The 14,580-nt window shown below is 34.8% G+C and overlaps 1 protein-coding gene across 2 annotated transcripts in view; it reads left to right on the forward strand.

The window, feature by feature from the left end:
* USP12 (ubiquitin specific peptidase 12) overlaps positions 1-14,580 on the forward strand; it is a 37,390-nt gene that overhangs the window by 10,684 nt on the left and 12,126 nt on the right. For both annotated transcript variants that reach the window (XM_062577046.1, XM_062577055.1), the window contains exons 3-4: positions 7,869-8,082; positions 11,502-11,728. In XM_062577046.1, the coding sequence (XP_062433030.1) occupies positions 7,869-8,082; positions 11,502-11,728 (441 nt within the window). The remainder of the gene's footprint in view (positions 1-7,868; positions 8,083-11,501; positions 11,729-14,580) is intronic.

A 14,580-nucleotide genomic window follows, 5' to 3' on the forward strand; every position in this document is an offset into this window, starting at 1 on the left:
CTTAAATTTGAAATTAGTAATTTTTTCCTTTCTCTTGAAAAGCTGAAATACCTTCAAAATATGGCTTTCTTTCTCTGAAAAGATGAAGTACTGTAGTTGACCTGTTAACACTTGCTGTTAGTTCCATAGCTGAGTTTAAGCTTGTAAACTCATTTCCTTCAAAGCTATTTTTACCTTTTCTCAAAACTATTACTCTGTTTGACAGATAAACCTAATTTTCCTGGTCTTTTGCACCAGTCCAGAGGATTTGTCATGCCTCTCTGCACATGTTCTCAAATGGATTGAGAATTGTTGCACTATTTCTTTTATACATACAAAAACTGCTATCATTAACTTGTGCCTGGGATACTAGTTGATACAATTGCAGTCCCACTATCCCTTTTTAGGTTTGAAGGTATCCCCTGTTTTTACCATAGAAATGTATCTGGAGAAAGGAAAATACAAAAGACAGACCTGAAAACTTCAAACATCCTCATAATAATCTTAGTCAGGTATCCCAAATGAACCTTGTTTGATGATTCCATTGACCAATTCCCTTTCTCTTGAGAATATGACACTTTAAAAATTTGAACTATGACAATGAGCAAAAGCCTTTTCCTGTCTTAGCACTGTCTTTTAATAATGCATTAACATTTTTGGAACGGTGGCTTAGCTTAAGCCTTTTTCTTCCTGTGTGGTTGTGTGTCTTTACAAAATGACCCAAATATTCATACATTAAAAAAACTAACTAAAACAAATCACATCAACCTGCAGATCACATATTAAAGAGAAATTCTGAATTTAACCATTTAAATTCAAATGTTAAACAGGGTAAATATATTGATATATTTCCATGTTAACTTTTTAAGGTCTTCTAACATTTGGTTTCTTGCTCAGATTAATCCAAAATACAGAGAAAATAAAGTAATTTTTTTTTTGAATTTGTTATGAAGTGGCCCAGGCTTTTGGCATATATAAATTAAATTCTATTTCCTGTCTCATACTTGCTGCATGTTTGAAGAAAGAAATGTTGAACCTAAAATGTATTCTTGCCAACAATTTAACTTATCCAGGAGTGAGTTATTATTTTCCACTAGTATTTTTCTTCTTTGCCATCTTATAAGATTGAATGTTTACACTGTTGAGTATATGCTTCAGTTCATCAAAACCTCTATTTACTTTTTAAAAATCTGTTGTGTTCTTTGTACTTTATAGCTATTTAACAGAAAAGACCAATCTTTTAGTTTATGCAATCCGTCTGTTATAACTGTAGTTGCACATACATTATGATATTATAATAAAAACTAAGGGAACAGTAAAATTCTATTGAACTGCTAATCTTGAAGCTCGACATACTTGGTAGCTATAAGAAAAATTTCAGTAAAGGATACACCTCCTACAGTGAAGATGATAATTCTGTCTTTCTGCCATCCAAAGGGAGTGGGGATTTTGAGGGGAGCTCTGTCTTTTTTGAAGTCATTGCCCTCAGCCATGCATATAAAAGATCAGCAGCTCAGATATCTCAAGATACTCTTTTAGTTTCCTGCGTAGAACAGGACAATCCATTAATCTTATTTTACCTTCAAACAATGAAGTTTTATGGACCAAACTTCTTCAAATTGTAATTGAAAGTGAAATGGGATTCTACTAAGTCTGTGGTGCACTGGTGCTGTCTGTTTCAGGTACAGTGATTGGCTAATGCAGTTCAGTCATACTGTTGGTTGAATGGTTTTCAGATCTTTTATACTGCCTATGTTTACTATTACGTTATCTGGATGACATTACATGTGTAATAAACTTGCAGAATTCAAAACCCCAGGAAGGGAGAAAGGTAGCTGTCTCTTTACTAGCAAATAGCCAATTTCCTATTCAGAAGAAATAACAGAGCTGATTATAATTAGGAGTAATGAACTGTTAGACTGAGATGTGATGGCAATCACAAATTTTGTCTCCATTGATTTTTTTGATCATTTTATACCAATTACAGGAAGTGAGGCTTTTAGAGGTTAATTAACATTTACTACTATTTTTTTCTAATTCATTTATCAATTCTATTTGTCCTAATTTTCTCCACAATAACTGAGAGAGGCCATATGATGTGGAAATCAATAGCTCTGTTTTAGCTGTGTGATAGCTAGTTGTTTGCAATGTCTGGGACAGGATTTTAGATACAGGTGATGTTTCTGTAATAGAGAGCTGTGAACCATAAATGTAGAAATTATCCAGATAGAATGTAAAAGGAGAAAAGGTAGAAAGACCCTCTTACCTCCTCTCCAGCTTTTGAGGAGAATTCAGAAATTATTCAGAGGCTATGCTGAAAGAACAATTAAGAGGTAAAGTAGTAGAAGTAAAAAGGGCAATTACAGAAGTATATGGAAGAACAGATGATCAATGGGATGTTTGATTGTGTTCAATGAAAGCTCTAAATGGAAAACTCTGCTTACAATTAAAAGGACAAATACCATTCATGAATTCAGCAGACAATATTTAAGATACATGGTAAGATGAAAATGTTATTTGCAATTCGAATCCGCTAAACTGAAGATCATTGTGAACTGTCTGTCTGAGGCAGCAACTCCTCAGATGTTGCTAGACTCATGTCTAGCAAGTAAAAATACTGGACATGAGTACTTTATTCACCTGTTTCTAATTGCCCTGTCAGTGGGATGTCTAAGAGTGTTTCAGACTTGCTGCTGATTCGTTCTCTCTGCATGTCAAGCCAAATGCTAACTACAGAAAAATAAAGTTAGCGTTGCTAACGTTATCTGGAGAGCTGGAGCGTGCAGGAGTGACTCCTGATATCAGGATAGAGAAAGGTTTCTTGCCTGAATAGAGGTTTTACTGCTGACATTCAACAAGTATCATTACCTGTGTAGATGTAGCTCAAGTCTTTAAGCTGAACCTTAATAATACATGTAGTATATGTTTGATGATACTTACCAATCCTGTAGTCTCACCGGTTCAAATCCAGCTCATGTTATCATTTTTTTTCTCTAAAAAGTTTTTTTGGGGGGACAGTTGCAGGCTTCATCGGTCAAATTGCTGCTACGCAGTCCTATCCCACTGTTTTCTCCAGCACTGGCCACTTCTGTCCTTATGCTGAGTCATTTCAGCTTACTTTTTTGCCTTGGTTGAATAGTTTTCTGCCAACTGAGTAACCTGAAATGGTTCCATTCCAGGTCAGACAAACTACAGTGCTGCCAGAAGGTGTAACAGGGAGGATTATGCAGATGGTAAGGGACAGGGGTGTGGGACCATGAGGATCAGATTGGGATAAGACAATGAAAACGCAGTGTCAGCACTACATTATATTACTGAAGTCCTAAAGTAGCTCTGGCAACTTGTAAACAAGTAGAAAGAAGTATCCTTTTAGTTCCTGTTTTACTAAAAAATGTCAGTCATGATTCTCAGGTGTAGGAGTTGAATTCCTTTTGAACCAGCTGAAAATTCAAGATATTTGGCATGCATAAAATGTAGGAATGCACATGGACAATCAGGATTGCATATCATTCTTCTTTCCCTCTAAAATCCAGTAATGCAAATACTTTAGCCAAAATCATCAGCATTTTGCTGATGATACGAAGCTGGGAGGAGTGGCTGATACACCTGAGGGCTGTGCTGCCATTCGGAGAGAACTGGACAGGCTACAGAGCTAGGCAGAGAGGAACCTCGTGAGGTTCAACAAGGGCAACTGCAGAGTCCTGCACCTAGGGAGAAATAACCCTAGGCAGCAGTACAAGCTGGGGGCTGATCTTCTGGAGAGCAGCTCTGCAGAGAAGGACCTGGGAGTTCTGGTGGACAAGTTGACTATGAGCCAGCAATGTGCCCTTGTGGCCAAGAAAGCCAATGGTCTCCTGGGGTGCCTTAGGAAGAGTGTTGCCAGCAGGTCGAGGGAGGTGATCCTGTCCCTCTACTCAGCCCTGGTGAGTATCTCGAGTACTGTGTCCAGTTCTGGGCTCCCCAGTGCAAGAGAGACATGGAGCTACTGGAGAGAGTCCAGCGTAGGGCTACGAAGATGATCAAAGGGCTGGAGCACCTGCCCTATGAGGAACGGCTGTGAGAGCTGGGCCTGTTTAGCCTGGGGAAGAGAAGACTGAGGGGGGATCTTATAAATGTGTACAAGCACCTGAAGGGAGGGTGTCAAGAGGATGGGGGAAAACTCTTTTCAGTTGTCCCATGTGACAGGATGTGAGGGAATGGGCAGAAATTGAAGCACAGGAAGTCCCGCCTGAATGTGAGGGGGAATTTCTTCCCTGTGAAAGTGACGGAGCACTGGCACAGGTTGCCCAGAGAGGTTGTGGAGTCTCCTTCTCTGGAGATCTTCAAGGCCCACCTGGATGCAACCCTGTTTACCATGCTCATGACCCTGCTGAGCAGGGAGGTTGGACAAGATGATCTCCAGAGGTCCCCTTCCAACCTTACCGATTCTATGAATGCAAACTGTAAATTTCTGTGTTCTTCAAAATTAAATTCATGATCTTATCCAATGAGTATCATGTAACAAATGTTTTTAATCTCATAAGGTAACCCCTCTTCAGAGTTTATCAGACTTATGGAACAGATAGTTTGATTATTTAGTCTCCTGTAATCTGTGTGTTTTTGAAAAAATTGCAACTAACAAAAGTTGTCAGAACCACTGATGTATCAGATAGATTAAGGAGGAACCATTCCGGTATACCAAAGCAGTGTTCTAAGCAGATCTGCATTTGTGTAGATCATTCTTGGAGATTTGTATGGTTCAACAAACAACTTTTTTTTCACTGTTCTGTATTGCGTCAAAAGAATAAACTGAAAGGCCATAAGCTATTTTCAATTAGTTGATTGTAGCAACTTTACTGATTGTCTTCCCCTCCCCCCCTTTTGTTTCCAGTCAGACTTGGATGTTGTAACTTTGATATTGGGCTTTAAAAGGGGGCGGGGGGGGGAGGGGAAGAAGGGAGGAGAAAACATTGTGTGCAGTATTTTTGTGAAAGAAAATAATGTGATTTCTCATAGCTTACAACAGAAGAACAATATGAACAGAAAGAAGACACTTTTTTTTCTTAAATATGCATATTTTAAGATGGATCTCACAAGAACAAGGAAGCAAGCAAGAAACTAGCTGAATGACAGATTGACAGAATAATATACAGATTGACGGAATAATATACAAAATTACTATGGTGGCCTTTCTTACTGTCTTCTGCAGTTTCTCTGAGACAGACTTCACAAGCATTTCATTTTCCAACCATTTTATTTTGAGTGACACTAGCTAAATATCCTTCTTGTTTTAAGTAGTTTGGGCTTTCCATTAAGTGCGTTTTCATATTCTGAGTGGTTGGAGCATTTACGTTGTAACTACAAAGCATACAGTTTATGCTTACAAACTTCCCATCATGTAGTAGGTAGCTTTCATCTTTTTAAGAGTATTGTGCTTCTGAGGGAGTGCTAATTGTAAAGTGAGGAGAGAAGAAAGGTTTCTCTTTTTCCAGTTGGCAGGAGAGTTAAGGATTAAAGAAGTAGAATTAGAAAGTGCTATATGTTGTAGAGGTCAAAAAGGCCCAGATTGGCAGTGTTCAGTAAACGGTGGGAAGAAAGGAGACTGAAACAAGGCCTTAGATATTTTTGAAATTAGGGATATGCTTTTGCATTGGAGTCAAAGATGGAAAGGAAGGTAATAAATGCTGATCTTACCACATTTATCTGTATTATAAAGTCAATGTTTGAATAAAAGTAAGCTTACATTTTAAAAAGATTGTAAGTTTTGAAGCTATGAAGATTGATGTTCTAAATATAAAACAAATGTAAAGTAGTAATTTTTTCTTTGTGAGTCTGTTGTCAAGCAATCTTCTATTGATTACTATCTTTCTAAATTTGATTGGTGAAAACCTCTTCAGAACTGAATCACCTTTTTTTCCTATTGATAGACATATAGGTTAACATATAATCATATTGAACTTAATCATCTCAGTTTCTTTCAGTGTTCTGATTTCTTTGTTGCTTTACATTTTGGTTGTCTCTCACTGCATGTTTACCGTTCTAATTAATTTGTCTTCAGATTGCTTCCTTTTAAAATTGAGATGTTATGGAATTTTTAATTTGCTGCCTTTTTATCTCTTGACACTTGCTGCAGAAATTACAGCACTTGTTTCCATTTGATTCAATTTTAAGAACTTTCTTAACATTTTAATACAATTTCTTTTTATGAATATTTTTAATTATAAACTCATAAATAATCAGCTTATATTATTAAATGTTTTTGGCAGAAACTACTGTGTGACTTTATCTGCTTCCTTTAAAGAAAAAAAGCTTGTTTTTTCCTCTTAAAATCAGTGACTTACTTGAGTGTAGAACTGGACCACAAAGAAACTAAAATAAGCATTCTTTCTAGCTTAAAAAATAAATACAACTAGTGTTAATTGCCTCATTTTTTAATATGTTTGTCTTAAGAATTCGTAATGTCTTTGTCTTTTTTTAATTGCTAATTCTTTCTGTGTGTCTTGAGTATTTGCAGAGCAGTTTTTTGTATTTCTTTAACTAAAAAAATGAAAAACAATTATTTACGTGCCAGTTTTCTATTTAAATTATGTGTAGTGTTCTTTTTGGTCGTGATCTCAACTGAGAGAGAATGAGAAGCAGTTACTTCTCTGTTATTCTGTAGGTCCCCTTTTTTTTTTTAATTGAAAGAACTTACTCTTAAAATAACCCTAAATACACTCTTTTTCCTATATAACAATGGCCTCATTCACAATATAACCTTATAATTTACTACCAGTGTGTGCTAATATTTTATATAAAACATAAATATGAACATTATTTTTGCATTTTACAGAACGTATGTAGTAGGTGTGTGTTTCAGTTTACAGGCTGAGTGACTGCAGCTGAGAGGTTGGATTGCTTACTGAGGGCCTTTAAAGAATTTTCTGACATTTTCAGTGTTAGGTAGTAGACTCCACTGCAGGAGACCAGTATGAAATGGGAAGAATTACATCCACTCTCGATGCCTTCGTAGATATGATGTGGAAGTTTCTAGTGCTGGGCTGAGTTGGAGACAGTGTCAGTGATCAAACGATTCAAGGGGAAGGAAGGAGTGCCTAACAGCTGGAAGGAGTCTGGGGGAGAGGAACATCTGAAGAGACTTTGGTACAGAGAGGGTTACAGATGCTTTTCTAGATGACTCTTTTCCCCCATTTCAATTCATCAGCCCACCTCCATCAAAATATGTTTGTCCAAACTGTTTATTCTTTATCTTTCAGTCTCAATTTTGAGACTACCACCTGTGCCACATCTTTGAATCCTAAACTAACAATATTTCAGTGACTGTAAGAAAATTCCTCGATGTGAATCCTGTCATCCTGAAGTGGAAATTGACACTGTAGGAACAGGGTAAAGCAGTTACTTTTGACTTTGATCTCAACTAATAAGATTTGGAGAACCCAATTTCTGAAATATCTGAGAAGCTATCTTAATTTATAGCTGAGTTTCTTCACAATACAAGGTCATGCTGTGCCTGTTCTTTAGTATTATGACTGATGCAGTAGATGGATAGGTATTTTTACTTTTCTGGGTAATTCTGGATGTATTTTGGGAGAGTTTGGGAAGGATTTTGAGGGCAAAATTATTGATATTTGCTGAACATTTTGATCCACATTAATGGAAAATATTATTAATAAATTAAATTTACAAATAAGAAAAACAACATTGTTTGAATTTACCAAGGTATTTCTTTCTTCTGCTTACAGTATACTTGTCCTTTGTGAAACAGGAATATACTTTACTATCTTAAAGTCAAAAATAAATGACTTGCAGAAAGTTTGTTCCTACTCATGCATTTTCTTATCCTCTGGATTTAATTTTTCATCTCTACAGCAATACGATGCAAGCTAATAAATTTCTTTCTTATTTTATAGTTTGGGAATACATGCTACTGCAATTCAGTTCTTCAGGCACTTTATTTTTGTCGCCCATTTCGAGACAAAGTCTTAGCGTACAAGAGTCAACCAAGAAAAAAAGAGAATCTCCTTACATGCTTAGCTGATCTCTTCCACAGTATAGCCACCCAGAAGAAAAAAGTTGGAGTAATACCTCCCAAGAAATTTATAACAAGATTACGAAAAGAAAATGGTAATATTTTTATTTTTCTTGTGTCATAATTGTATCAATTGTGATTTAGTTCCAAAGCTGAAATAGTGGAATAATTCACCTGTGTATATTGCTAAGCATAAGAAGTTTTCTTGGTGCTGTAATATAAAGAAGAGTTGGCCCTAGAATAAGGATGTAAACCTGGACTCATTTTGAAAGAGAATCTCTCTCGCTGTTCACATAGAGCTGAGTGTATTGTCAATGGCTACTTCTGAAATTGCTTGTTAATTTTGCCTCTATAAGAATTGTACTTTTATAATCAAAACTTACTGTAAAGCTTTTTTTCTATACTTAAACATTACTCTTGGAATGTAGATATTATTTTCCCAAATAGGGTGTGTGGAAAGGATAATAAGATGCCTGTTCAAGAATCTAGCTTTTAAAACCACTTATTGCTTTTAAAATGCATTATTTCTTTAAAAAAAGAAAAGTTGGTCAAGTAAAGTATTGCATAAATCCTCACTGAATTGAAAACTGTGTTGGTTTTTATTTCATTTTCTTAGTGTTACAGATATCCCGGGTTTCTAGAGCTTTCCACAGATTCTTACCATTTCTTAGTTTATCTACAGTATTTATTGATCAATGTGTTTTAGAAAGCAATTTTATATTAAAATACAAATGAAAGCCTATAATCTGCTACTTGGTTTGAGTACTTTTAAAATAAATTATAATGTCAAATTTTACTATACAGTAACCATTAGCTTTAAATAAATAGTATAAGATAGTATATTTACCACTGCTGCAACAGAGATGTTCATACTGTTGTAATCTCTCTGAGAGCATATATTCACACTGAAAAGAATTTAAATATTAGGAGACCATCTATATAAGTAAAAATAAAGAACAAAATATTTTAATGATATTCTTAATTTTAAGTGACCCCCCCATGAAATGCACACCATGAATAGTAATAATGACATTAACAATGTTAAAAAAGCATCTAATCTGATATGCAGATTAGAAAACTGTCATTCAGTAAATATAGTTGCATTTTGATGCATTTACAGAACAAATTAATGATACTGAATTTTACTAACTACAGCAAGTGCTGGGGTTAATTCAAATGGAAAGTTGAAAGTAAAACACAGGAGTCATTAAATTCTTTTTAGAGAATGTTATCTTTTAATGCTTAATTATGTCGTAACACTAGAATTCTAGGCAGGAAAAGGTGATTGGAATCTTCATGATTAGACATCAGATGTGAAATTTCAACTCCTATTGGTTTTTTAGGTCTCTTAATGATGATAGTCTCACCTTCTTACAGAAGTAAATGGCTAAACTATCAAGCATAGACATTATATGTGCTATTAAGCTTTTTCATAAAGGTATATAATTTGGAACTGTAAATAAAAAATTAGATTAAAAAAGAAATCAGATGGGTATGCAATACCTACTGTAGATTCTACACTGCTCAGAATCCAGCCAGACTGGAGTGATGGCTGAGAAGAGGAGTGATGGCAGAGAATCACGTGTTCCATATTACAATCCTGCTATTCTTTATTTCCAAAGTCTGAGTCCAGTATACGTTCGTTAATGATCTTAAAGCTTAGCATGCTAAGAAGCAGCTGCCACCTTGAAGTCAGCTGAAGGGATACCATTATGTTTGCTTAAAACTCTTCTAATCATAAAATGAGCAATAGCAAGGTCATGCGTGGAATTCATTCTGTTGTACTTTATGTCAGTTTACTGACTGGACACATAGCCTTGAAGAACTTCTGAAGTAAGTGTTTTACCTCAAGAGACTTCTCTTGTTTTGACTTTGGTGTTACAGTAGGCTAGACTCAGAATTAGCCTATTCTTATTACCCAAAAGTAGTGTAGCAGTTTATTAAATAGACTATTTGCTTTATAGGCATGGCTGACTTGTTGCATTATTTAACTTCTCCAAGTGATCTAGATTAGCATCAAATTCTTCCTACTTTGCTAGTCTCGCAGGATTTTTTTTTCCCTATTTGAAGAAGTATACACCCAGATTCCATCAAATGAGTAATAGTAAAGCTTCCATGCAGTCCCAATATGCACTTCAAAAATTAGGCTTCACTGAGTATCTTTTTCATTCATCTTTCCAGTCTTGGGAACTACCCCTTCAGTGAAAGCAAGTCTCTTAATATATTTTTGAATAAAAGCAAATTGTAAGTTAAAATTAATTGAAGTAATTGCACATTCAGAAGATCTGCATGATATTGGCCAGTGATACAAGGTGCTTTTTCAGTTGGCAACTAAATTTCCTTGTGCTAGCTCCTGCTCAGGAAGAGAGAACAAATTGTTATTACTAAGTCTGGTTTATAGCCTTTATAGTTTTCTTAATCCACTCCTATAGTGAAGCTTTGGAGGCAAAAGACTTCTCAAAGCGGTGTCTTGAAGGACTATAATAGATGAGGTTTTCAGGATGGTACCATTTTGAACATAAACGAGAGAACAGACATAGGAAAATGAGAGTCCGACTTTCTACTTTAATCTGTAGTATTGCTATGCGTTGCAGCATGTGCCACTGAAACTGTTACACTTCAACTGAATTAATCGTAAAAGTGTTATGCTTAGGAATGTTGACTGACTGAGGACATCAAGCAAAAAGTGTGGTGGAGCTATCTTTATCTAGCCACAAAGTCCACCAGTAATAGAGGTGCTACATATATCAACCTCAGGAAGCAATTTTTCAGATCTTGAAAGACTATGCTTGAAGTTTTAATCGGAAGCTTGTTTGCTGTTGCTTTGGCTAGGTCTGTGGACTAATTTGGCAAAGTTATTTAATGGTTATTTAAAAATACTGTTACCTTTCAGTTCTTTAATTTTATTTTCATTGCTAGTATTGGTGATACTGCTTGTGACAGAGCAGCAGTTGGCTTATGACCATAAAAGTGAAAATAAATAATGTTTCTAGTATTTATTGTTCATATTTCTCCTCTAACAGAACATACAAAAAGTGAAACATTTCCTGCGGTAAGTTCTCAGTGCATTTGTGTAAATATAACATCTAATGCCATTTGAGATGCCCTGTTTATCCAAGACATTGACCTAGGTTTGGCCGATATGATGTGGTACCAGTAAGATGCGAATTGATGTGGACTGGCATCTGGAGGCTGGATTGGATAAGCTAGACATTTCAGATGGCACAATAGGTACGCCTATATTTAGGTAGTTGAATCATGCCCTTGTTTTCTTGCAGAATGGTTCACTGGTAATTTTTTTTTGAGTTGAGATATTGCTGTGAATATAAGCTGATTTTCCCCTCCCCTTCTGCATTTTTTGCTTAGGTTTTGAAGTACTCATCTTAGGATGATGTTGAATTGTCATGTATGGTTCAAGACCTGAAGCAAAAACTGACTTTTTAAAGTTTTTTCTTTGTTTTTCTCTTTTGTATTATAGCACTAACAAACTAATTTAAAAAATCTATTCTTTTAGAACTTTTTGATAACTACATGCAACAGGATGCACATGAGTTCTTAAATTATCTATTAAATACAATTGCGGATATCTTGCAAGAGGAAAGAAAACAAGAGAAACAAAATGGTCGCCTACCTAACGGCAACATCGACAATGAAAGTAACAGCCCACCAGACCCAACCTGGGTTCATGAAATCTTTCAGGGAACATTAACTAATGAAACTAGGTGTCTTACTTGTGAAACTGTAAGTCTATATTTACTCTGTAAAGCAAATTCTTCATGTTTTCAGAACTCATTTATCTCAGCAAACTAGCGTATTAGACTGATTTTTTTATTTGGAGATCTTATGTTTGTATGAACTTTTGTGGGTTTTTTTTCTTTGTTATTGAGACTATTTCAGCAGCTAATGCATGAGTTCTAGGAAAAAACTGTTGGTCAATTTTTAGGAAAATGACCTGTTGAATTTTGTCAGTATGGTCATAACCAACTTCAAAATTTGCGTTAGAACTGATATATTTCTAAGAGCAGTGAAGCCTGATACTTGGAGATATGGAGGGTTTTTGCAAATTTACTGTCTTTATGACTTAATGTCACACTTAGTCATACTTTCCAGAAATAGGTATTCTGAATCAGGTTTTTGCAGATTTCTAGTTTTTAAATTTAAAGCTATTGAAATAAAGATATTGTCATTTGCTTTTGGCTTTGAGACCCTAGGTGAGATTTTCAAAGAATGTAGCTTTGGTGTAGGAAAAGTAATTCTTTCTTAAACTCCTTTCCACAGGAATTCTTGTAGTGCTGTAACCTAATAAATGCCCATTCTGAAAAAGAGCTATCTTAATATTTTCTTTGAGAAGAGTTCCACAATAAGAAAAAGCATGTATTTCAGAAAAACTTATGATTGAATTTCACCTGCTTGGGAAAGATGAAGCAGCACAATCTGAAAATTACAGTAATTGTGTTATGGTCTATGCTTTAGATATTGTAAAAAGCTAAATGACTATACTTTTTGTATGACTCTTCATACCTATTTTCCTTAACAAAATCAGGTAATGCACGTATTTCAGTGTGATGTTGGAAATAATGGATTAATCAGATTAAATTTATGTATTTCGTATGTCTTTTTCATCTTATAGAAATCTCACTTTTCTTTTATGTCAAGAAAAGAGCTTCTTAATGCCATAGATAATACAACTGCAGACTTCAGCAGACTTCAACTAGACTACTGTATTTTAGGTGCTGATTTCTAGCTACCATAGCTCTTTTTTTCTTTTTCCTGGTAGATTTCCCCCTCCTTAATAATTATTTTATAGCAATTTTTTTTTCTTGAAACATGAATTTTGCTTGCTCTACAATCATTACTTTTCCTTGCTATGTCAAAATGAACTATTCCTATATGGCTTTTGGTCTAGGTGCAGTCCTTAATGCAACTTAAAAATACTAGTATGCTCTTAAAAAAAAAATAGTAATCAGACCTATCACAATTTTGAGAGTTTTACTAATATTGCTCTACTTTGCAGTATTCTGTTTTTCTGTTAGCTATTGCTGAACAAGATATGCCATGTCAGTTTACAGCTGTGCCTCCTTGGCCGGTTGCATTTTAAAGAACATTCCAAGCCAAAATGTTCTAATACACATAGTTTCTAGATTATTAGGGCTTGAAATATAAAGGCTAAAAATATATTAAAAAAAACAATCTCATCAGCTTCTGTCTATTCAATGTGTCAGCTTCTGTCTATTCAAAAACCAGTTGCCTGAAAATAGGCACTTAAATACACATTTAGACATATTAAATGAGTAATATTACTGTGAAGAGTGTCTTATTTTCAAACAAAGCATATATGATTGTTTTAACATTTACTGGAAGCTGCTGGTATTTAGAGGCTTTGTGTTTAGAGATATAACTTAAACTCTCAGGAGTATTTGAGTATAGTTCATAAAGAGGATTGCACAGCAATAAAGGTTGAATTAGTTTCTTTTCATGATAAGTCAATAACTTTGGTATATTTTGGGCCTAAATGGAGTATAATGCTTACTTAATAATAATATATTTTGGAATACAATAATATGGAATATAATGCTTATTTAAATATAACATACAATATATCTTTTCTCCATGTATGAGTGATCATCTTTTAACTGGCCCAAACTACTTAATGTTACTGAAATCAGCATGGCAAGATTTTATTGTGCTTTTGATTGTAGTGATTATAGAAAAGACCTTTCCAGGACACACAGTCTCATTAGTCTTTCTTTGATCTAAAAGGTTAATAGAATATTTAAAGATAATCCTCCATTTAAAATCTGAATATGGAGGGTGGAATATAAAGAATGTAGAAGTGGTCCTTTAACAAAGATTTATGTCTTAGGTCCAACTACACTGTAACATAAGTTACAAAACAGATTTTAAGTTGTCTTTACGTGCTGTTAATGTGATTCCCCCTCCTTCATAGAGAGGCAGTATAATGAAGTAATATGACTTTTGGCTAACTGATAAAATTTATCCAGCAGTTCGTTGGTTTTATAGAGTTTTTCTCAAGATTTAAGGAAAAAGTAATAGTAAACTGGACAATAAGGTATTTGACTTGATTAAGATTAAATCTGAATACTTGAAACAGCTAAATGTGGAGAGAATTTGTACCGAGAAAAAGGTAAAATGGTTTTAGGTCAAAAGTATCAAACTGATATTCAGAATGTTTGTCTGCAGCTCGTGGTCTCATTATTTTAATGAAATTCTGCAAGGCATGCAATTCTTCTTTATCTCAGTTCTACTTCAGATAATTTAGAGAAGGCAATAAGAATAAAAATCTCAGTGATCTCTCTTACAAGAGTACCATAACTATGTCTTATCCCCCTCCTGCATTTTAAACCCAAGATAAAGCATACCCGTTATTTCAGCTTCATTTAAAATTTGTTTTTCTTAGGACCCATGGCAGCCTACAGTTATAAAAGCTTTTTTTTCAGTGAGCTGATTCACACTCCTAGTGAAAATCCAATCTGAAAGAAATACAGACTCTGTGAATGTTAGCCTTCTAGATTTTGTGCTCTGTGTGGCATTGTTCATCAGACTACAGTTGAGCTGTCTAAGTGTGGATTATA

The sequence above is a fragment of the Rhea pennata genome, chromosome 1 (genome assembly GCF_028389875.1).
Source record: "Rhea pennata isolate bPtePen1 chromosome 1, bPtePen1.pri, whole genome shotgun sequence".
NCBI lineage: Eukaryota > Metazoa > Chordata > Aves > Rheiformes > Rheidae > Rhea > Rhea pennata.